The sequence below is a fragment of the Crotalus tigris genome, unplaced genomic scaffold, assembly GCF_016545835.1.
Source record: "Crotalus tigris isolate CLP2741 ecotype Arizona unplaced genomic scaffold, ASM1654583v1 scf7180000017637.401561, whole genome shotgun sequence".
In the NCBI taxonomy this organism is placed as follows: domain Eukaryota; kingdom Metazoa; phylum Chordata; class Lepidosauria; order Squamata; family Viperidae; genus Crotalus; species Crotalus tigris.
Window position 1 is genome coordinate 201,028 of NW_024096530.1, and position 24,376 is coordinate 225,403.

The 24,376-nt window shown below is 40.9% G+C and overlaps 1 protein-coding gene across 17 annotated transcripts in view; it reads left to right on the forward strand.

Annotated features, from left to right (window-relative positions):
- Nucleotides 1-24,376, forward strand: part of CASK (calcium/calmodulin dependent serine protein kinase) — a 169,969-nt gene that overhangs the window by 73,598 nt on the left and 71,995 nt on the right. For all 17 annotated transcript variants that reach the window (XM_039334824.1, XM_039334819.1, XM_039334823.1 and 14 more), the window contains 3 exons: nt 7,820-7,892; nt 11,825-11,927; nt 13,518-13,693. In XM_039334824.1, the coding sequence (XP_039190758.1) occupies nt 7,820-7,892; nt 11,825-11,927; nt 13,518-13,693 (352 nt within the window). The remainder of the gene's footprint in view (nt 1-7,819; nt 7,893-11,824; nt 11,928-13,517; nt 13,694-24,376) is intronic.

Consider the following 24,376-nt stretch of genomic DNA (forward strand, 5'->3'; position numbering starts at 1 on the left):
TTCTGGCATGCCATGGACTGGTGCCGGTCCGCGGACCGGGGGTTGGGAACTCCTATTCTAATCTAGAGTAGATATGGACAATAAGGGCTCCCAGTGGGTCATACTGTATTTCTAGGTAACCTTATGTTGTTGTTAGTCATTTTATGTGTTTAAGAATGTTGTTTGCTATTACACAATTATGGTTGCATAGAGTTGTTTTCGTTAGCTACTGCATACTTCATCTTTATAATATAAAGATATATTGTATAGTACAATACAATATGACTAAGATACAGTGCAGATGGTAAAGTAGCTTTTTTCCAGGTGTGACTATGATGGGGATTAGAGAGGTAAATGAGGCTCATAGAGGGGCCATAAACAAACAGTGTTTGAGAATTGATAGTGTGTCCTAGAATAATTATAATTATTTTTTTAAAAAAAGGACATATCTGAAATTTTGAAAAATGTTAGGATGTTATTATAAAGTGATTATCATGGAAGAGGTTGCTGAAAATGGCTGCTATGACAAACATATCCAATCACAAAAAAAATTATTTATCAGAAGGCATGCTGAGAAAATTGTTCCTCTCTACCTTCACTTACACGAGACATTTAAACTTCAATTTGGTTTTCTCTAACCAAGTCAGTCCAATCTATACAGTACGAAAACTCTCAGGTTTGTAACTGGACAAAATAGTTCACTGTAGGGCAAACCCTTTTTAACCCAGGTACCCATGGATAACTTACAGAATGCATCCAAAACCTGGGATACATGACACTATGGAACTGAAATTTGGCAAATTTTATAGAACAATTTATGACATAAAAATTATCATAAGGTATTCTATGACATAACAAAATGTCATAAAATATTTCCTGTAGTCAGCTCCTGATGTTTAACTGTGCTATGCAGTCAGTTACTGTCAAGGCAACTCCATCTCTGAATATCGCACTGAATTTTTAAGAACTTTTCCAGTACATTTGAAGTTCTGCCATTGAGGAATTCTATTTAATTAGAAAAAAATCCCTTTATTATTCAAAGATGAGAGGGGGAACCAGAGGTATCAGGAAAGGGACTCATAGGATTTATGTTACTTATTGTTGGGGAATAGAATATTTTTTTTAATTTCTGTATATATATCTTTTGCACATCCTCCCCTGGGCTAAAAAGCTCTTCAATCAGTAAATCATGTTATGCTTACCTGCTCCCTGGATTAATGTAATGAGGTCTAGTAGAGCTGCCTTTGATGATGATATAGAAGCTACAGCTAGTCCAGAATGCAGCAGTGCAGGCAATGATGGGAGCAGCATGTTATGCCCATATAACTTCATTGCTTCACTGTTTACCAGCTGGCTTTCAGGTAAAATTCAAGATGCAGTTTATTAACTATAAAGACCTGCATGATAGCCAGTCCGTCAGATAGCCAGGTCCCATCTCGATTGTTTCTGCCCAGCTGGCCTCCATTCTTGGCAGCAAAAGCTTTTTGCAAAGATGGCAGAAGGCTTTACAAATGAAGGGAAGGTTTTGGTGTTTCAGGCCTTCCCTCCTTTTGCAAAGCTTTTTGCTGCAGATCTCATCCAAGCCTCCGTTTGCAGAGAACAGAGGCCTAAAGTACTGTGAAATCACATGAGATCATTAGTGCAAGATCCTGCACTACTGATCTCGCATGATCTTGCAGTACTTTAGCCCTCCATTCTCTGCGAACACACCAAAGACCTGAGGCACCAAAGCAGGCCAAGAAACCGAGGGCTCACTAGATCTTTGCAAGATGAGCATCCACAGGCCAGGCCATCCACAGGGAATAGGCAGGGCGAATGCTGCAGTGCTTCCATGGTCATTCGTAAGGGTGAACAATTGCCATGATGCTGCAACATTTGTAACTTCAGGATTGTGTTGTAAGCACTTGGAGGAGGGGGTGTTATGCCATAACTTCAAACGGTCGCTAAGTGAACTGTTGTAACTCAAGGATTACCTGTAGAGGAAAACAATAGAATGGGAAAGACTAGAAAGATTGGAGACAAGAAAGATAACATTGGAGATTATCAAGGGAATGTTTCGTGCAAAGATGGGCATGGTAAAAGACAAAAATGGTAGAGACCTAAAAGAAGCAGAAGAGATTAAGAAGAGGTGGCAAGAATATATAAGGCAGTGGGGCTTTTTTTTCCTCCCTGCTGACAGACAGCTGACTTTGCTGCCAAAACTGGTTCTTTGGCAGCATGCTCCCCAGATTTAAATGGGAGCAATTAGGAATGACCCATAATGACCATCGGATGACCATGTACTTACCAGTACTTGCCTTAGAGGATTGCGATTCTCAGTACAGCCAGAGGGTTGGGTCTCCATCTTTTCTAGTTGCTGCTTATATTTTTAGACATGACTCTGTTTTTGAAGTTTAATTGTTAATACCCTGGCTGAGTGCTGAGTTCTATTTTTAAAAAGACAGAATTTTTCTCTTTTTTTCTCTCTCTCTCTCGTGAGAATTATCCCAGCTGCTTCTGTGGTAACTTTGCTATGGAATATCCATTTTCTCTGTCCTTGAAAAAAAAATGTTTACACTAGGATGAGGAGCTTGGCTATAAGAGAGATCTATATTATATTAAAATCAAATCAACAGTAAATTAAGTACTTTGACTATTATATATTCTCTACAATGCCCCCCCCAAAAAAAATATATAAAGGAGAGATGGGATTCAGATGTTTTTAACATTAGAGCCTTCTTGAACATTTTTGCAAAAAATATTTGCCAACTTAAAAGTTTTAAATGAAAAATTAGATGAGACAAGAGGACTCATTGGAAAAGACCCTGATGTTGGGAAAGATTGAAGGCAAAGGTGAAGGGAACAGCCGGAGGATGAGATAGTTAAATAGTGTAATTGAAGCAATGAACATGAATCTGGACAAACTCCAGGAGACGGGAGGACAGGGAAGTGATTGAACAACAACAACAATTGTTCCTCCCTCTCCAGAACTGCACAGAAGAAAATTTAATAGAAGAAGGTACAGTGCTCTTCTCGGGCCACAAGAGTTTTCCCTTCTACAACACAAATTAGCATTCTGCAGGAATTATAGAAAGATACTGAAGGAAGTTTCAAAACAATTATTATGAATTTAAAAGGATTCTAAAGGAAAGTTATGTCTTTATATATAACCTGAGACTATGCATAAAAGACTGAAATAAACATACAATTACTGAGCTTATACAGAGGTATAAAAGGTTAGTTAAAAAAACCCAAAGATGATATCTTAAAAGCAGCATTCCTAGTCAAACATTTAGAGTAGCAATTTTTGCAAACAGATATTTTCTCTTTCTTAATTCTGGACCTCTTGCTTCCCTGAGGATTCCAGTAAGTTAATTCAGAAGCTTCTAAAGAAATTAAACACAGCCCTAGGGGTTTTTTTTTCAGCATTCGTTTATAGTTTCTGCCTGTGTTCAGAAGGAATCCATTTTTTTTTCTTTTGCCACAAGTAAAAAGGAAGTAGTTCAGGTAACCATTATCCATGTATTCAATGGATAGTGGCAGAAAGATTAAAGGAAGACAAGTACTCGTATAGAAGAGTAGGAAAGGAGAATCTACTAATGGAGGGATATTGTCTACTTTTATACAGACCAAACCCAAAGACGAAATAGTAAAATCCGATTGATTTCCAATATTTTGTTTGCTTACACCTAATGGACAGAATTTTGCCAGACTAAAACTATAACCCAGTACCCTGGATATATCCTGAGAGATTCTAGATAGAACCCAGTACCCTAATAGATATATCCTGAGAGATTCTTCCCTCCCTGCCTAATCCAGCTCAGAACTACACAGTCTCTTAATTTAAGTTTCTCTCTGGAATGTACTGTCTCTTCCCTGGAAAAGTTGCTCTGCTGTCAAGATTTTGCTATATTGTCCTTGGGCTTGGACCTGTCACTATATCAATAAACAGTATCCTCCATTACTAGATATCATCCTCTACTCTTCCATATGAGTACTTCTCCTCCTTAAATATTTCTGCTACTATGTTTTCTTCCATTTCATATACTCAATTTTAAAACTGTACACCAGCAGGATGAAACTATAATATACACATTGTTGAATTTCCTGTAGCCATTTCAGTGCTGCAGGGTCAATTCTGAGTTCAAAATAACATGTGAACCTAACCCTACATATAGTGATGTAGTTCTCAAGGGCATATACGTTCTTTCTCCAACACAGTCCAATGAGTAGTTTGGTAGTTTGGGTAGTTTCATATTCAGAAATTCCACCAAATGAGGAGCTTGCTCTGTACTAACTTCAGGTGGTGACTCACTCTGAGGCATCAGTTGTTAACACAATTGCTTTGACCAAAATTGAAGTTAATGAAGGATATCTACTATTTAATGCTGCTCAAATGCTAACTGTAATTTGTCAGACCACACTAGATTTGGTTGTGAAATATCCATTCCTTGAAGATCCTGAATATAACACTGTTAAAATTTCCCTGTATTTGAGCACTTGAACACTTGATAGTAATTAGCTAGCCCCAGGAAAGATTGCACAGTACATGATTTTCTTTATACGTACAGACCAGTCATGGATTGTCTGTGCTTCAGCTTCCAAAGATTATCTGATCCCATAGTTTTTTCATTCTTCCAGCAAGACTATTTGGTTTAGACCAGTTTGGAATTACTTTTCTTGATAGCAAGTTCAGAAATCTGATCTTAACACTACTTCTAATGTTCAAGGTGCTGTCCCAGTTGGCTGAAAATGTTAAATGTGCAATGGCAAAATAATTTAAACCTGTGAGCATCTTATTTCCAGTTTTTGGAATGTCCAATCTTTGGAATTTAAATGGAAACAAAACCATTATCTCTTTTTGCCAAGGGTACCTGCTCATCAAGTCCAGAAAAGAAATGCACTTAGTTGTCCCTGGCTGTACCAGCAGGCCTTTGATGTGAACCACAAAGAAGTAATCTGATTTGAGTTTTTTATTTAACTCCTATAGTCCTTACAGAAATTGACTTCTTCTCTACACTTGGATATTAGGATAACTTGGGAAGCCCAGTCATTTTTAGAGAGTCAAATTAACTCTATTGCCTGCATCTCTTCTCAGTGGCCTGATTTTGTCATGGGAATCCTGAGTGATGCTCTTAATATAGTCTGCCTTGTGCCGATGATATAGATGGCCGAGTTAGTAAATCCTGACTGTTCTGTGAACAGTTTGACATATTTCTTGTGTAACCACCAAGAAATCTCTTTTTATTGAGGTATTATGGATAGGCATTCATGGGATTTTTTATTCTGCCTTCATGATAAACTCCCAGATATTATCTGAAATTGCCATGTCCTGTATCAGATTAGTAGTAAAGTTAAGCACTGTTAGCTCAGTGACTGGATGGGCATGAAGCCTTTCATGTGATAAATCTGGCTTTCTGGAAATTCTGTGATATAGCCAAGCGCCCCACCTTTGTTTTACTATAATAAGGACCTCCTAGGCTGTTTGGTCTTCTTGGTGAGCACGATCTGAAAATCAATTCCTGATTTCAGACTCAAAAGTTCCCTGACATGTAATTCATATGAGAACATAAGCAGTGAGTTGTTGAATTAGACCCCTGGTGCATCTAGTCCAGTCGTCTGTTCTCACAATGGGTAATCAATTGTAAAAGAAGCCTACTACTGTCAGAGGATATGGCTTTCAGAATCAATCACACTGTTATCAAGCTAATAGCCATTGATCCCCCGTTATTTCCATTAATTGGTCCAACCTTTTTGGAAGTCAGTCAAGCTGGCAGCCGGCACCATATTTTATGATAGTGAATTGCAAAGTTTAATTACATATTATGTAAAAAAAATCATTTTTCTGTCCTGATTCTTCCAGTACTCAATAATATTGGGTAATGTCTGGTTTGGTATTTTGGATAAGGGAAAATAACTTCTTGTCCACTTTATTTATACCATGCATAGTATTGTTAAAATTCAATAATGTCCAGTCTTTTTCATCTCCTTTCTAAACTAAAAAGCCCCAAGTGTCACAACCTTTCCACATAGAGAAGCTGCCCCACCCCTTTATCACTTTAATTGCTTTCCTCTGAATCTTCTGTAGCTCTACTATATCCATTTTGAGGTACAGAGACCAGGACTGCACACAATATTCCAGATACAGTCGCACCATTGATTTATATAAAGGAATTATAATATTGGCATCTCTATTTTCAACACCATATACCATATCATTTTCATTTCTTTTATTATGTGCAATAATATGTGAAGTCATACATTAAAAGCAAAGTTTCTGCTCTATAGACTATGGAATAAAGAATGGGTGATGTCATTTACTTTTGTAAATGAACTTATTTCATGGCAAATCAAGATTCCTTGAGGAAAACTTGAGGATCACCAATATTTTTGGCTGCAACTGTAGTTTTCTCTGCTCCAAATTAGCTGGACTTACTTCATATTACTAGAGTGTCTAGCCATTTATCACAAGGTATATGGGGAAATGATAAATTCTACTGTTTTAACCATTTGTCTCTTCCATTTTTTTTATTTTTTTTATTTTTTTGAACAATGAGGAACATGACTTGATTCTTCCCACTGCACGTAGTTTTTCGATTTCTTCTGTCATTAAAGTCATAGATTTGGCTTTTATCCCCACACATATTTACTTAAAAACATTTTGTGGTACCCCTACCAGTGGATAATGATCCAATATTTTGTCATTTAGGCATGGAATGCTTCTTGAAAAGCCTTCACAATTTTTACCTTAAGTTAATCACTAGTTCTCAAGTAAGTAAGTAGTTCTTGCTGTAAGTAGTCCTCATGAAATGATCCTGAATCTCTGTTGTTAGTTTTGTTCACTTAATGTAGCAATTTGATGGAATTCACATGAGCATGCTGAGTTAGCAATCAGTTCCTTGCTCATTGGTGTGCCATATCTTGATTTCTTAGTTATGAGTTGACATTGCATATTTTCTTCCAGTTTTAGACTTTGACTATTTTGAATTTCTTCTATTATCTTTTTACCCCAAACTCTCCCAAGGATCTGGAGCACTCCTTCTACACTTTATTTATGCAAAGGTCATTATAATGTTGATTACACTAAGTCAGGGCAGATGCAGTCTTTATCCAGATATTTTTATCTGAATTTCTCTTCTGCTGAGGTACTTGCTCTTCCTCTATAAAATAAAATTATTGCTAATTATCTATTTTTATTAATGCACAGATGACTATTCAACTAGTTAAAATTACACATAAGCAAGTTTTCCTTCCATTCTACAACTGGTTAGCATCAAGTTCCCCACCATTTGAAATAAAGAGGATGGATCCAAGGCAAAGAGGTTTTGTGTGTTGCCTGCATCCTGTGGATGGGGCTTTTCTTCTTTGTATGGACCGGTTGCTGGCATGCCGCGGCCTGGTACTGGTCCATGGACCAGGGGTTGGGGGCCCCTGCCCCAGAGCTTTATGTTGTTATTTTGGCTTGTGTATGTCTTGTTTTAAACTATCTTACTATGATTGAAATGTATGTTAATTTCAGCTTTAATATTTTGTTATAAAAGGATGTTTATGTTTTTATTAAATTGTTCTGTTGAATTTTGAATTGTTTGAATTGAATTGTTTAGATTATATCTTACTCCGAGAACTCTGAATATAGTCTGACCAATAAATAACATCATGCATACTTATTCAGAAGCATTTTTTTCTTACAGGACTTGTTTCTGGAGAGAAATGTTATACCCTTAGGCTTCAAATAACGTATAATGTAAATAAAGACCCTGGTGATTTTGAATTTCTAAAATATAGTGCCCAAACAACCTGAATTTTGTGCCTATTTTTTCTTTACAGTGCTTATAACTTATTTGCATGTTTGGTTTTGCAGTCATTACATGAGACAGATATTGGAAGCACTGCGCTATTGTCATGATAATAATATAATTCACAGGGATGTGAAGGTAAGTTATATTATTACAGATAAATACTTTCCATGTTGGCATTTGTATTATTGTTGTTTAGTTTCTCTGTTTTACTCAGTCAAGGTCACCTATTAATTTGGAATTTTGCATAGTCAGAATCCAAGACATTATCAGTAAAACAATTGAACCATTTCATATGGTAAATTTTAGTTCAGAAGTGCACACACATAAAATAATAATAGAATATATTTTAGTGTAATATAGTTATATACACTACATTTTTTCTTTTTCTTTTTTAACCTTGAAATTCCTGTAGCCACTTCACATTTAGAATGTGAAGTGTTTTGAATTTGAAATGCCGATTTTGAGCTCTGTTTGAATTCAAAACATTTTCCACAGCCCTTAGTCTGAGAGGTAGAAATGTGTTTTTGTATAGATGGTCTGTTTGTTTCTTTGTGTGTTCTATTATTGAATCCAGATCTGATGCAGTCAGTAATTCTATTTTTTTATATGTTTACTATTACCGTATTTTCCAGCGTATAAGAAGACTTTCTAAACCATGAAAATCTCAAAAGTTGGGGGTCGTCTTGTATGCCCAGTCGTCTTATACGCCGGAAAATATGGTACATGAAAGCAAGCTCCCCCGTATCCTGTGCCCCATGCTCCTCACCCCTTGGCGTGGGGGTTGGCTGTCCGGATGAGAGTTTAAGTGTCCCACGCAGCGAAATAGCCCTAGAAAAGTGTCCCTCCAAGAAACAGGCGGGAGGAAGGGGCGAGGTTGGAGCGTTGGCAGACCAATGGTGGGAGAGGAGCGCTGGCAGAGAGCCAGCTGAGTAAGAATGCCCGTGTTGGGTCAGCGGCTGGGGCTTCCTGAGAAGAAGTGCCCCCGCCCCCCTTGCTGCTGAAGTGCTGCTCAGCGCTTGCAGAAGGCCAGCGATTTCACAGAAGCGTCCGCCCCTCGGGCGGGGATCCTGCCCCTCCCAGTCTAGGGCGGTGGAGGAAGGCGGTGTCAGCGGGGCTTTTCCTCCCCTGGGGAAACCCCCCTGCCACCAGCCTCTGCTCGGGTGGGCGGCAGGAGCAGCTGTTGGGAGCTGGTGGGCTGCGCAGAGGGTGCCGCTTCTCAGGGTTGACCGCACCCGGTGCCGTCGCACTGAGCGCCAGAAGCCCTGGGACCCCGACGGACGGACGCTCAGCGTTTCCTCCTCCGTGCTCGGCCGCTTCTTTGGCAACCTGCCGCCGTGGCTGGTGCTCTCGCTGCGCAGATGACAGAGCAATCCGCCCACGGGGTGTCGTCCCGGAAGCGGTCTGGCAGGCGCCTCCACCGACAGACTTTAGGATGCACCACCTTTGCCAGCCCCACCCGGCATGGGCAGCCTCGGGGGTTGGGCAAGTGGGAGTAGAGGGTGTTTTCAGATCTCACAGAGAAAATGGATCCAAAGTCTCTACCTATTGGACAGCTGGGCTTAGCTAGCGCTACGACCCGCTTTCCTCTCCCCTCCCACTCTCCTTTAGTCCTCCCTGATCAGCACTGGAAGAATGACCTCAACTCCACCATGGAGATCAACAGTGTCGGTAACACGGGGGTGTTCAGTGGCCTCTACAAAATGGCAGTCTTGGCCTCCGACAATCCCATCGGGCCATCCCCACTGCAGGGCATCCAGCACCAGGGACCCCAGCCCACCTTTGGCTTCACTGTCAACTGGAACTTCTGGCTCTGCCAGAAGGCCAGGATTGTGTTCTTGTGTGTCGGGGGGGGGGATCTCACCTCTGATGGTAGAATATTCTGGGGGGGGCACAGCAGAAATCTTCTCCTGGAGCCCAGCAGCAGAAATTCTTTGGCCAGTGGGATTCAAATTAGGCTGCTTCCACTGGAATGAGAGGGGCCAGCTAGTCCCATTGGGGTGAGGCAGTTCCTCATGTACTGCAAAGCTTCACAAGTGCACCCCCATGCTTATTATGGGATGTTACCAGCTACATTTGTCTTCAGCAGATCAGGAACAAGCGATGAAATATAATGAAATGCTAATGTGTTTAGGACTTACATTACTTTTATTAGAAAGTTAAAGTACCCGTATTTTCTGGCGTATAAGACGACTTTCTAAACCATGAAAATCTTCCCAAAAGTTGGGGGTCGTCTTATACGCCCAGTCTTATACACCGGAAAATACGGTATCTGTATCACTTTATAAATAATGCTTGGGTATAATATAGTTGAATAACCTATATAAAACTATATATTTTGTAACTGTGTATAGCAGTTATAATTACGAAACAAGTACTGTATAGAAATTGAGGTAAATAATTTACAACTTAAATGTAAAAGCATGCAGAATATAGATAAATACTATGTAATATAATTACAGGAAAAATTGGATTATTACAAAAATAAATAATAAAAACAGGAGCATCAGTCACTGACTTCAAAGGGATGACACATATTAAAAGAGGGTGGGGTTTTGATCACGCAGTCATACCATTTTGAAGCCAGTAACCATCATTGTAAATGCCACTATATACAGTGTTCAAAGAAATTATAGCAAATGATACTGTATGCAGAAGAAAAGAGGGCAAGTTTTGTTGTTAATAATGTTCAGTCCAAGTTTTCAATAATTTCCAATGTGTTCATGCCAGAACAAGATATTCTTGAGAAATAAACAAATTTTCTTCAGTCTAATGTAATCATTCCCTTTTTATGGGGGTATCTTGAAAAGTGACATCTCTACTACACAGAATTTTGGTTTATTCCTTCCATCTTTTTTTTCTCTTTGAATCAGTTATTATTTATTCATTGGCATCCTTTAGCACGGGTGTCAAACTTGCAATGTCATGTGACATGTCGCGATGTATTGCGACTTTTTTGACACCCCTGCTTCTATTGAGGATGGAACCTCCTCCTGAGCTTGGAGATCTTTTGAAAGACTTTCCTTGTTTTCTGTAATTGTTTCCAACTGTTTCCAGTATTTTTTCATACTGGGGAAGTTGGTTACTTTCTACTTCATTAACTTCACTTGGAATGTGCACATGAGCAGTTCATGATCTATTCCAGAAACAGCACTTTATCATGTATTTAATCCTATAACTGAGCTTCTTCACCTTTTAATAATCATATGGCCAGTTTGATTTCTGTGTACTTCATCTGGTGACTTGCAACATTGTTTTGGGGTTTGTTTGTTTTTTGAAGATAATGTTAGTTATGAAGAAAACATTGGAATAGCAGAAATGAATAAGTTGTTCTCCTGTTTCAGTTCAGTTTCCTAAGCCATGCAACCGAACTATATTTTCCTCAATATTTCCTATTTTTGCATTCCACTTCCAACCATAAGCATCTTGCTTGCATGTTCTGTTGGATTCAAATTGGACTCGATCATAAAATTCCTCAGCCGCCTCCTTTCCTCATCAGTGATTGGAACATAAACTTGGATGATTGTTGTATTAAAGGATTATACATGAAGGCTAAGTGGTATTATGGAATCATTGACTGCATTGTAGCAAATACTATTCTTTCTATACCTTTCCTACTTATAACAACACCATTGTAATTTGTTTTCATATCCTGAATAATAAATAGTATGATCTTCTGACTAAAAGTGTCCAATCCCAGTCCATCTCAATTTACTGATACCTAAAATATCATTTTGTGTCATCTTTTACTGCCTGTTTCAGTGTTCACAACTTTGTCATATTTCATGTTACCACTGTAATTCCTACTTCTTTGCAGCTTTGGAATTTATTTTCCTCCATGCTAATAAGAAACTGGTTGTTGCAAAGGTTTTAATCGAGCCACATTCTAAATACCATTGGTACTCCAAAAGTTTTTTAGATTCCTCACTAACATATTGAGTGCCATCTGACTTGAAGAGCCCATTTTAACTATGCATGATACACCCGGCCAATGATTATTGTACATATATATTCTGGTGCCATAATAAATGGTTTTTAATTAAACATCAGAGTGATTTTTGTCATTTCAGCCACACTGTGTACTACTTGCTTCAAAGGAAAATTCAGCACCAGTAAAACTTGGTGGTTTTGGGGTTGCTATTCAATTAGGAGAATCAGGACTTGTTGCTGGAGGTAAGTAATGGCTATTTCATATCATGTTTAGTAAGCATTTTTACTAAATGTTTACAGCTTGTTTATAAAAAAGAAAACGGAGAACAGTCTAATTGTGTAACTAGAAAACGTCATTAAATATTTGCAAAGTAAACCATGCTAAAGAATGAAAAATAAATAGAAAATAAAATAATATATTAATTTATTACACGTTTCATATTTTATTTAAATGTGAGTTTCTTTAATTTAAGTCTTTGTTGCAACCTAGCACTGTCTATTCTAGCCTGATTAAGCAAAACACATTTTGTTTGAGAATAAACAAAACCAGTGTTTCACAGACAAATTAGCTCCTCTTACCTCAGGAATTATGCTTTTGAAGAATTTAACGTGTGCATGCATATATGTGTGCGTGTAACTATTAAATGTGTGCAGAAAGTTTCAAAGTAGAAATAGCTATTTTGAACTGGAAATGGTGATTTCAAGTTTCAAATGGGCTCTCTCAACTCCAGCAGAACTTTTCTGAAGAACTTCTAAGCTGGAAATAGGACTGTTCTGGTTAGGTCAAACAGTCATTTCAAGCTTGAAACAGGGTGTTCAACTCAGAAAGTTTTTTCAATTAAAAATATTTTGCACACCTGTGATTTCTATGATCTAGTGATGATTTTCCTAAGTGTAGTAATTCTCCATTTGCATTGCTGTGAATAGAGCTACTTTTGAAAATGGTCCTAAAGTTTCAATGGATAAAGAATGTTAGTGCCTGACGTTTTTACCTCTACACTGAATTGATTCCAGGCTTGCATGCCAGGATTTCATAACTTAGTCACAAGCTACAAAAGGCATATGGTCACAATATGCTTTTTTCTTCTTCACGTGCAATCTGTCTTTCTATTTTATATATATGCATATAAATTAGTGAGGGATTGTTTCCATATCAGTGCAGGAGAATTTTTGCGAGGAAATTGCATCATCTAGAAGGAAAGATTAGGACCTCTCCCCCTTAAAAATTGCCTTGGTAGTCCAGATGTGGGACTCTGAAATGGCAGGTGGGTGTGGTCTCCTGTCACTATTACTATAAGACAGGCATGATGTCACGCGACGTATCGGGACTTTTTCCCGATTGCCAGCAATGGGGTGGGCGCGGTTTTGGCATGATGCATCCGGCCCGCGGGCCAGCAGTTTATCATGCCTGCTATAAGAGATGAATTAAGAAAGAATATTTGGGCGCTGATGTCTCACTTGTAACTGTATTAACACATCACATTTTGGATTGCCCCCCCCCCCCCAAATGAAGATGGTTCGGTTCTCAGAGCCTTCCAGAAGCTGGCTGCTCTGGCTTTGGTGATTGATTGATTGGTTGGTTGGTTGATTGATCGATTGATTGATTGATTGCTATGATTGATTAGTGTGCAACCATTAGCATACTGCTATTGGATCTTGTGTTGCTATATAATTGTTAGTAACTGTACACCATCTAGAGGCCTGCTAGAACAGAGGTTGCAGATAAATCACATAACTAAATCAATAAAATATGATAAAATAAAAGCAGTGTAAAATTTTGATTTGTATTTCTCTGCCATCTTTAAAAACAATACATTTTTAATTTTATTTTAGGACGTGTAGGAACTCCTCATTTTATGGCTCCAGAAGTAGTAAAAAGAGAGCCTTATGGAAAGCCTGTAGATGTGTGGGGCTGTGGAGTGATTCTTTTTATTCTGCTTAGTGGTTGTTTACCTTTTTATGGTACAAAGGAAAGATTGTTTGAAGGCATTATCAAAGGAAAATACAAGGTAAGCACTTATCTCAAGAAAAATGTTTTAGTTAAAAATTTTCATTTGAAAAACATGTTTGCAAATGCTAATCCAGTTTCATGAATTGTACTTCCCACACACTTTTACGTATACAAAGCTCTTAAAATACAAATACTATTTGTTTTACTATTAAGAAATATTTAAACAACAACAGAAAAATTCCCTGTAGTTAAAACAAAACAAGGAAATAGACTACAGTACATAAGGCTAAAACTGGGTTTGTTATGAAGTCTGTGGTAACATGGGAACAAAGTCAGTCACATTTTCTGACATGTATTTGTATTTGCTATCTGTTTTTTATACAAAGCATTCTCTTTCAAATGTAGTAAGCTAGTTGTCTCTGAAAGATAAAGTAGAAAGCATAAAGATAATAGGTCCTTGTCCCTTTCAACATATGCCCTGCCATGCCCCCAAGTCTGGTAGTCAGATTATGGTGAATAGAGACTTGGTATCAAAATTTACATATTTTCCATTTTAGTTCCATTTTTAAGAATCTCAAATGCCATCTTGGCGAGCAATAAATCTAGTCTGTTGCATGTTATGTGTCAGAAGCTCAACTGAATATTTTCTCCAATTATGTACTAATCCATTTTGTTACTTAAATATGCAACAACCTTGCTTTTTCTTTTTTCTTTTTTGTACATTTCTAATTGGATTTTGAATATCTGCTGCCTCTTGTTTTCTTTGATAGTATGTTCTACCCCTTCAAGGTAGACAGGTCAGAAAACAGAGATCCTAAGAAATACTGGAAGTCTACTTTGTTAACGTAGACCATCATAACAGAATCTTGAAAACTTGACAGCATTTTCTCTTCCTTTCCTTTTATACCAAAGAGAGGCAAAATGGAGTGATTTAAGTTTCTTTCGAGTGCTTTCTTCCAATTTGCTGGGTTAATTCATGTTTTGCTAATTGCTGCATTTCTTCTACAAGGCCCTCGCCATCTTGGGTACTATGTTTTGAATCCAATGTAATAGAAATTTTGAAAGCAAAGCAAAGAGAAGGAAAATTTATTGCAATTGGACACAAGTTTTGTTTTAATCAGTGGTAACTTCTGCAGCCTTTAAAATTCTTGCCAATATCCCAGAACTCTGGGTTGAAAAATGATTTTTAATTTTTAGGAATTAGGTAAGTGTTTAGGGGGGGGAAGGACATTTTTATCTACATTGACAATATAGCTTCTTTTATGTCTGAATTGCTTTAAATACTTAAGAGGAAAAATTATTTCATTATTATTTCAAAGACATATATATCTGTTATTTTCTTTGGAACAATATGAACTTGGTGTCAGCTCTACAATGAATCTGGCTACAGCCATTTTTGTCATTCTAGGTTGCCACAAGAAAAAGAGGGGGGGAAGGTATTTTTGGTAGTCTAAACATGAACAGATCTTGTGAGAACCGAGGTTATTCCCACACCATAGTGGAAGAGGAGGATCGTTTAGTCCAGTGGTTCTCAACCTTTCTAATGCCGCGACCCCATAATACAGTTCCCCATGTTGTGGTGACCCCCAACCACTTATACATCACTGGGTGCCAGGGGCGTGGCCAAAGAAAAGGGGGAAAAATGGCAGACAGCCTTGTTTGGCGACCCCCGTGAAATGGTCGTTCGACCCCAAATGGGGTCCCGACCCACAGGTTGAGAACCACTGGTTTAGTCAGAAAGCCCGCCAAGTCATTCTATTGGATAGTATTAGTAGAGGGGTGGTAATTGTTACATTGTATTACTTTGATTCTAGGAGGAAAGTTTAGATATGGTTTCACTTTTGACTGTGTCGATGCTATGCATCCAATAAACATGTTTTTTGAGGAACTTTCCTGCCTCCGAGTTCTGATTTATTTGGTCTCATTCGTCGGAACCTTGGCATTAAATCAAATCTATTAAAAACCCTTTTTACTTCGTGGTCCTGAGGCCCAGTCACCTGCCCACTGTCTTTGGGAGGACAGCAAAGACTCAGAGAAGAATCCGGAATGGAGAAGAAAGAGGAGCAGACCAGACCACTAACCACAGCGTGGCTCCTGTTGCCAGAGTGCAGGCTACTGTCCAGGCGGAGAGTGGAGCACTGGTAGCTGGGGCTTGGCCGAAGACCCGTGTAACCCAGCCTGAGAGATTGGGGCAGCAGAAGGGGACTCTGACCCTTGGGGATCTCGGTTGGGCAGAGGGAGCCCCCCCCAGTGCAGAAGTACTCCTAAAGCCGCTGCAGCTGAACTCCCACTGATTTCATCCCACAGCCTTCTGTCACCTGTGTTGAGGAAGGCAAATTGACCAGCAGGATGGGATGAGTCTAGACTCTAGAGCAGGGGTGTCAAACTGCCGGCCCAGAGGCCGGCCGCGTCACATGGAAGCCGCACCCATTCCATTGCCGGCAATGGCAAAATAGTCCCGATACGTTGCGTGATATTGCGAGTTTGACACGTATGCTCTAGAGCAGTGGTTCTTAACCTGGGCAATATCTCTCCCCAAGGGGCGATTTCATTTTTCAGGGGGCGATGGAACGAAAACGGGCGATGCGGGGGCGAAGGAATGAAAAGGGGGCAATATGGGGGTGATGGAGCAAGGAGGTTTGAGGACACTTTTGAGACTTTTTCATACAGTGAATCGCTGTATATCTGTCGTACAAAAAAATCAGATTGCTCGCTATTAGTGGATTGAATTGTGTTTTCAAATGTTCCTCCAGCTAGCTTCAGTACAGAACGCCGTACATATGTAAATATGCATCACTTATCTTCATGCACATTGCGCAGCAGCCTCTACCCATACAGTGGCATGCCATTGGCCAGAATGGGCAGTGATGGAGTGGGAAGCGCTTTGGATTTCACATTCCAGTTTGAGTTTTCAGCTTCATTTTTGAATTTTTGTTGTGCTCTGTAAAACATTTTGTGTATCTCTTTGTATTGTACTTTTTTAGCGTGCACTCCAGTTCGATATTATATTTTCTTTGTGTTTTTTTAATCCTTTTTAGAATGTGCATGACTATATATACTTTCCTCAAATCTTAATTTAGTTTCAGAGTTTTCGTCTTGAAATTCTTAGTTCCTGCATTGCGGTTTGTTCTTATGCCCTTTTTATATTTCTTTTTGCATCTTAAATTTCACTTGTAATTCAATCATTAAATGTTACTGTTTTTCTTTTCAGGCATTTCACTTTCTTGCAATTGAATTTTGTTTTCAGTGGTCATTACATTTAAGCATCTTGAATAAATATGATAATAATGAAATACATGTATCACAAAGTTTGGGAATAAAGTGACGGGTGGCACCAAAATTTTTCACACAGTTGAGACATGGGAAAAAGACTGGAAATAAATTACTTGCATCGATATATCCTGATGACAATTTTAAAGAAAACAAAGTGTTTGCATAAATTGAAGAATTATTTCCTATGTTGTATTTGAGAGGTTATGTTGGGGGAGAGGGGCGATGACAACTTCCGCATTGGCTCAAGGGGGCGATTCGTTCAAAAAGGTTAAGAACCTCTGCTCTAGAGAATGGAAGTACTGACAGCAATCCATAGCCATTCTGTCAAAAGATTGAGGGAGAAGTTCAACCGGCTCAGCCCCAGTATAAATGATCTGCCTTGTGTCCTGCATACTAGGGGCAGCAGCCTGTGGACCCACCTCCCATCAAACCCACATTTAATGGAGATCCAGAGAAGTTGCCTTTTTTCCTGAACCAGATACCTGATGATTCCATGATGGTAAAGTAATAGCAGCAAACATAGAGGGGGAAGCAGCTTAGTGGGTGACTAGCCTACACAATGAGTAAGCGTTGAAATGGTGGGACATAAACCTGTTCAGTGGCCAGTTGAGAGCCAGATTTGAAGATGAACCCCAGGCCCTACAAGCTGAAATAGAAATCCATAGCCTGAGATAGAGAGGTCACCCAGCTAAAGAATACATCCAGGAATTCCAGAAAATTGCAGGTAGAATCAGACAGTGGCCAGAACGATTGCTGGTTCACCACTTCAAAGAGGGACTGGACCAGGATTTGTTCCAAGCATGCACCTACCAGGGTTTCCTGATCAACTCTGTGAATGGTATCACGTGGCCATGACCCTGGATATCGAGTTGACCCACTGCAGAAAACCCAGCACCACTGAACTGAAGCCAGGAAAAATGACTATTTGGGCAACAACCATCGACCGCTCTTGCAACCAGCACACTCTGGATATCCACTGGAGTTCCCATCAAGTGCTACAGTGTGGCCAGCAGGGTCACCAGGCTGCTGATTGCCTAGCTCCAGCCTCTCAGGGTAGAAGTGTATCTGCCACTATTGCCAACCCGGAAAAAAATACCGCAGAAAGGACGGGAGAGGTTGAACTGGGCACGCCAAGATCAAGCCATCAAGCTCTCACCTCCCACCCAGGGAGGAGAAATAGCTCCAGTTGAGCGCCTACAGCTCCCAGCGCCTTATGACAACAACAGTAACGACCCAATGGTAAGTCAGCCCATTCCCACCTTTCATTATTGCCACCAAACGTATCATGCCAAAGATTGGGACACAGGGGGACTTAAATGTCCTAATAGACTCAGGCTGCACAAGGTGCCTGATCAGCTTCCCAGCTGTACTGAAATGAGAATCCGTGCCAAGCTGTTATGCAAAACCATGAAATTCGAGCAGGCAGATGGGTCTTTGATGGGAGGTTCCCCAGCGACTCATTTAACTGAGCCGTTCTGTTTGGAGATGGATCAACATTGGGAGATCATCCTCTTTGTAGTAATTCCAAAAATGACCAAGACTAATTCTGGGATTAGCATAGCTTGACAAATGGCGTCCCACCATTTGGTGGGAGAATGAGGTGAGAACCTTGAGGCTAGCAATGAGGCCCCTCCCACTTTCAGTGGCCAGTCAGATAAAGAGAATAACTGACGCCAAGGTAGAAGGGGAATTGATTGAGCCACTGAAAGCCACCATGGACCAAATGCCAGGGGTCCCGCTCATTCCCGTGGAATACTGAGACCTAGTGGGGGCTTTCAGCAAAGAGGACTGCAACATATTTCCCCCTCACTGAACTGCCAATTGTCCATGACCCCCAGAGAGGTGAAGGGGTTAAGGGAATATATAGACCAGAACCTAGCCAGGAGTTTTATTGAGCCAGCCAAATCACGAGTAGCTACTCCAGTGCTATTCAAGAAGAAAGATGGTTCTTTGAGACTGTGCGTGGATTTTAAAGGATTAAACGCTGTTAGCTTGGAAAATATGTATCCTCTTCCCCTGATGAAGGACATGTTAGCCCACCTAGCTAGAAGGAAGATCTTTACTAAGCTGGACCTAAGAGAAGCTTATTATCCAGTAAGAATCAGGAAAAGGGATGAGTGGAAGACAGCTTTCAATTGCCCCCTGGAAAGTTTCCAATTCAAGGTGATGCCTTTTGGCCTTCAGGGGGCCCCTGCTGTATTTATGCAGCTGATCAATCAGGTGCTACATGATCACCTCTACAAGGGGGTGTTAGTCTGCCTTGATGACATCCTTATTTACACAGAAACCATGGAGGGGCATGTAAAGTTGGTCCGTGACATGCTCAAGAAACTTTTAAAGGCAAACCTCTATGCTAAGCTGTCTAAATGTGAATTTCACCAATCCCACCTTGACTATTTAGGGTATCGAATTTCCAACGAAGGGGTGGAGATGGACCCTGCTAAAGTTAGGGCTGTATTGGAATAGCAAGCCTCCGGGGACTCACAAACAGCTACAGAGATTTTTGGATTTCACACACTTTTACCCTCAGTTCATTCCTTCCTTTGCCACAATAGCTTTACCAATCACTGAGTTATTGAAAACTGGTAAAGGGAGAGGGAGACCTTGCCCAAGTCAACCTTTGAAATGAACTATAGAATGCCAAGTGGCATTTGAACAATTAAAAAAGACTGTTTGTGGAGGAGCCAATCCTCAAACACCCTGATCCAGAGAAGCAATTCATCATCCAGATGGATGCTAGTTATGTTGCTGTAAGTGCCGTACTTCTGCAGAGAAATGACAAAGGGGACTTACAACCATGCACTTATACCTCAAAGAAACTCACAGATATGGAAAAGTGATGGGCTATATGGGAGAAGGAAGCTGTTGTGGTAATATGGGCATTACTCACTTGGCAATTTCGAGAGGGGAGTGAAACTTCTTTCAAGGTGTGGATTGATCATAAAAACTTAGAACCACTGAAGACCCCGCAGAAATTATCCCCTAAACAGGTCCAATGGGCATAATACTTCAACCATTTTAACTTTGCACTAAAATACCTTCTGGGGGGGACTTCCTGGCTAATGCACTGTCCAGAATGCCTCAGTATAAAAGCCGCAATGAAGAAATAATTAAGGCAGCTATTCCCTTACCGCAAAAAGCCTCTCAAATAACCATCAGGCATCAAGCCCAAGGACGATCCGTCGAACCCGACAGCCGCTTGATCAGAAACTCAAAGATGAACTGAAAACTGACCCCTGGTTCAATGACAACAGACAGCTACTAACTTATTGAGATGAGCTGGCTTGGAAGGGGTCTAAATTATACCTTCCCAATACCCTAAGAATCCAAACCCTCCAGAGGAACCATGATGCTAAAACTTTGGGTTTCTGAAAATTCTACATCTAGTGAGATGGCAGTCCTGATGGCCCGGAATGAAAAAGGATATTGAGAGTTATGTGAAGAGCTGTGCAACTTGTATTGCCATGAAAAAACAATCTGGAAAGCCACCTGGACTATTAAACGAGTGGCAGACCCTTCCTAACAATAGGAAGAAATAGCAATGGATTTTATTGTGGAACTGCCTAAAAGCAACGGGAGTACTGTAATTTAGACTGTCATTGATCTCTTTTCGAAGCAGGCTCACTTCGTTGCTTGTGGAACTGCCCAAAAACTAGCCAAGCTATTTTTGAAACATATCTACTGGCTCCATGGAGTCCCAAAGAGGATTATATCAGATAGGGGAGTTCAATTCACTGCAAAGTTCTGGAGGGTTTTTGTGAAACTGATTGGGTCAACCCAGGGACTCTCCTCCACTTTTCATCCGAGCATGAATGGATCAGCTGAATGTATGAACACAATGGTGTAACAATGCCTTAGATGCTATGTCAACTATCAGCAGACTAACTGGGCAGATCTCCTGCCTTTTGCTGAAATAGTATATAATAATATGGTTCATAGTAGCACTAGACTCTCCCCATTTAAAGTAGCAGCTGGCAGGGAATTTGTTCCTATGCCTGAGTACCCTCAGGAACCCCCTACCTCACAAACTTTAAATCAATGGATAATATCCCTGCAGAGTGCTTGGATAAACATTAAGTGGGCCCTAACTCAAGCTGCAAAAGTATACAAAGAACAAGCCAATAAGCGACAGTCTCCTGAGAGACCGTTTTATGTGGGGGAGAAGTTTATCTATCTACTATGTATCTAAAATTGACATTACCCAGTAAGAAATTAGGACCTAAGATCCTCAGTCCTTTCCCTATAGTATAAATTATCAATCCTGTCACACTTGTGTTAAAACTCCCATGATGGTTAGGAAAAGCTCACCCTGTCTTCCATTGCAGTTTATTAAAAACAGTCACAGAGTCAACATTAAGGCCAATTCCAAAAAAGCACTGGGTCCCATTATGATAGAGGATGGGATTCACTATGAAATAAAACACATTCTTGATTCTAGATTATAAAAAGTGAAGTTGCAATACTTGGTGCAGTGGAAGGGTATCCTTTATCAGAAGCAACATGGGTGAAAAGTGGGGAGGTAAAGGCTGAAAGGTTAATACAGAGATTTTATGAGAAACATCCCCAGAAGTACAAGAAGGATTCTTAATTATTATTTCTGTTTCTTTCACAGGAATTGCTTTCTCCTTGGGGGGGGGGATCTGACTGTGAACTCTACAACAAACCTGGCTACAGCCATTTTTGTCATTCTAGGTTGCCACAAGAAAGGGAGGGGGGAAAGGTATTTCTGGTAGCCAAAACATGGGAAAATCTTGTGGGAACCAAGGTCATTCCCACACCCTAGTGGAAGAGGAGGATCATTTAGTCAGAAAGCCCGCCAAGTCATTCTATTGGATAGCATTAGTAGAGGGATGGGAATTATTACATTGTATTACTTTGATTCTAGGAGGGAAAGTTTAGATTTAGTTTCACTTTTGACCATGCTGATGCTATGCATCCAATAAACATGTTCTTTGAGAAACTTTCCTACCTCAGGATACTGATTTATTGGTCTCATTCATCTTAACTTTGACACTTGGTTTGCCATTACTTTCTTCTAGAACAGTGGTTCTCAACCTGTGGGTCGGGACCCCATTTGGACCCCATGTGACTATTAGTTAGACCCAAATCTTACTTAGCCTTTCAAAATTGACCATACTACAACTTGATATAGGTGTTAAACTTAACATACTCAGGTATTAAAATCTTAACATACTCATGTATTAAAAGGGGCGTTGTCTTACCTGAACGCCTTTTCTCAGCAGGATGATGTAGAGTCCAATGGTTGGGTTCTATGACAGCCTTCCTGCCCGGCAGACTGGGTAAAAATTTTGGCCACACCCTTCCCTTGGGTGTGACCCCAGTTTTGACTTAGGCGAGAATTGTTTGTTGGATTTGATACGGTAGCTCCTTGTCCAATACCTGCCTAGACCTAATACCTGGGTGGGCTTGGACTCTACATCATCCTGCTGAGAAAAGGCGTTCAGGTAAGACAACGCCCCTTCTCCAGCAGGATGGCTGTAGAGTCCAATGGTTGGGACATACCAAAGCCCTCATGTCCCCCTGGGAGGGAGTGTCTAGGCCACCGAATCCTGAGCAGATACAACTTGCTGTAGCACTCTTCTACCAAAGGCAGCATCCACTGCTGCAAAGGAGTCTAAACGGTAATGCCTAATGAATACGGAGGGAGAAGACCAAGTTGCGGCCTTGCAAATCTCTTCCACCGATGCTTGTGTGGACCACGCAGCCGATGTGGCTGCGCTGCGTGTTGAATGGGCAGTCACGTGCGGGGGCACTGGTAGAGTCTGCGAGACGTAGGCTTGGGCTATATAGGCTTTGATCCACCTACCTATGGTAGAAGATGACACCTTCTTCCCCATAGTTGATGGTTGGAAGGAAACGAATAATGCTTCCATCTTACGGAAGGACGAAGTGCGCTTTACGTAGAAACACAACGCTCTACGTACATCCAGCTTGTGCCATCTCTGTTCTAGTCTATGTCTGGGTTTTGGGCAGAAATCAGGAAGAATCAGTTCCTGAGATCTGTGGAAGATGCTGTTTACCTTTGGAATGAATGCAGGGTCTGGTCTAAGAACGACCTTGTCTTTGAAGAAGGTGCAGAGATCCTTCTTCACTGACAGCGTGGCTAGTTCCGAGATTCTTCTCGCTGAAGTAATAGTCACTAGAAAGGCTACCTTTAACGATAGGTGATACAGAGAACATGAGTCAAGAGGCTCAAAGGGTGCTGATGTCAAAGCTTGAAGAACTTTGGGCAAATTCCATGACGGGTACCTGTGTATAACAGGAGGTTAAGTGTTGGCCGCACCCTTCAAAAAGGCGCTAATCGCTGGATGTTGCGCCAGAGAGGTTAAGTTGTCCCAGGAAAGTACAGTTGAGAGGGCCGATACCTGTCTATGAATAGTGTTGACTGACAGGCCCTTATTAAGTCCTTCCAATAGGTAATCTAGAATATTGGGAATAGATACTGAGGTTGGATCTAGATGAAGCAGGACGCACCACCTGCAAAAACTTTTCCATGTAGCATCGTAGATCCTGTTTGTCGAAGGTCGTCTTGATGCTTGTATGATCGATATCACCCCTGAGGAATAGGATTACTTGGCTAAACTTTGCCGCTCAAATGCCAAGCGGCTAGTTGTAGCCACTGAGGATCTGGATGTAAAAGCTTGCCCTGACTGAGTATTACTCGGTCCGGGGGAATCCTCCACGGGGGTGATATTGAAAGATCCACGAGGTCGGCAAACCACGGGCGCCGTGGCCAATGTGGAGCAATCAAGATTACTTCTGCACCTTCCAGGATCAACTTGCGTATGGTTGCCGGTATTAATGGCAGCGGTGGAAAGGCGTACAGAAGTTGCGCCGGCCACCGACACCTGAGAGCGTCCGTTCCCTCCGATCCCGGAGTCGGGAATCTGGAGAAGAACCTGGGGAGTTGAGTGTTCTTGGGAGTGGCAAATAGGTCCAGATGCGATTGTCCGAACCTCCGGGAGATCTCCTCGAACAGAGCTGGATCCAGACGCCATTCCGACTGATCCACCTTGGCTCTGCTCAGGGAGTCTGCCTGGGTATTTGTCTCCCCTGAGATGTGTTCCGCTCTGATGGAACTCACATTTGCCTCTGCCCACCGAGCCAGAGCTGATGCCTCCTGCATTAGTTCCGAGGATTGTGTTCCTCCCTCTTTGTTGACATGGGCCTTGGCTGCTACGTTGTCTGTTAGAACGAGAACGTGTCTTCTCGTTACTATGTGGGAGAATTGACGTAGAGCCAGGTGAATGGCCCGAAGCTCCAGCCAATTGATGTTGTGAGTGAGGTCCTCCTGATTCCACTGGCCCTGCGCTATCTGAGTTCCCAGATGTGCTCCCCATCCGAATAGGCTCGTGTCTGTCGTGAGCGTGATCCGGTTCGGCTCCCTGAATATACTCCCCTTGAGCATCATGGGGGATATCCACCAATTCAATGATTTCAGTACATT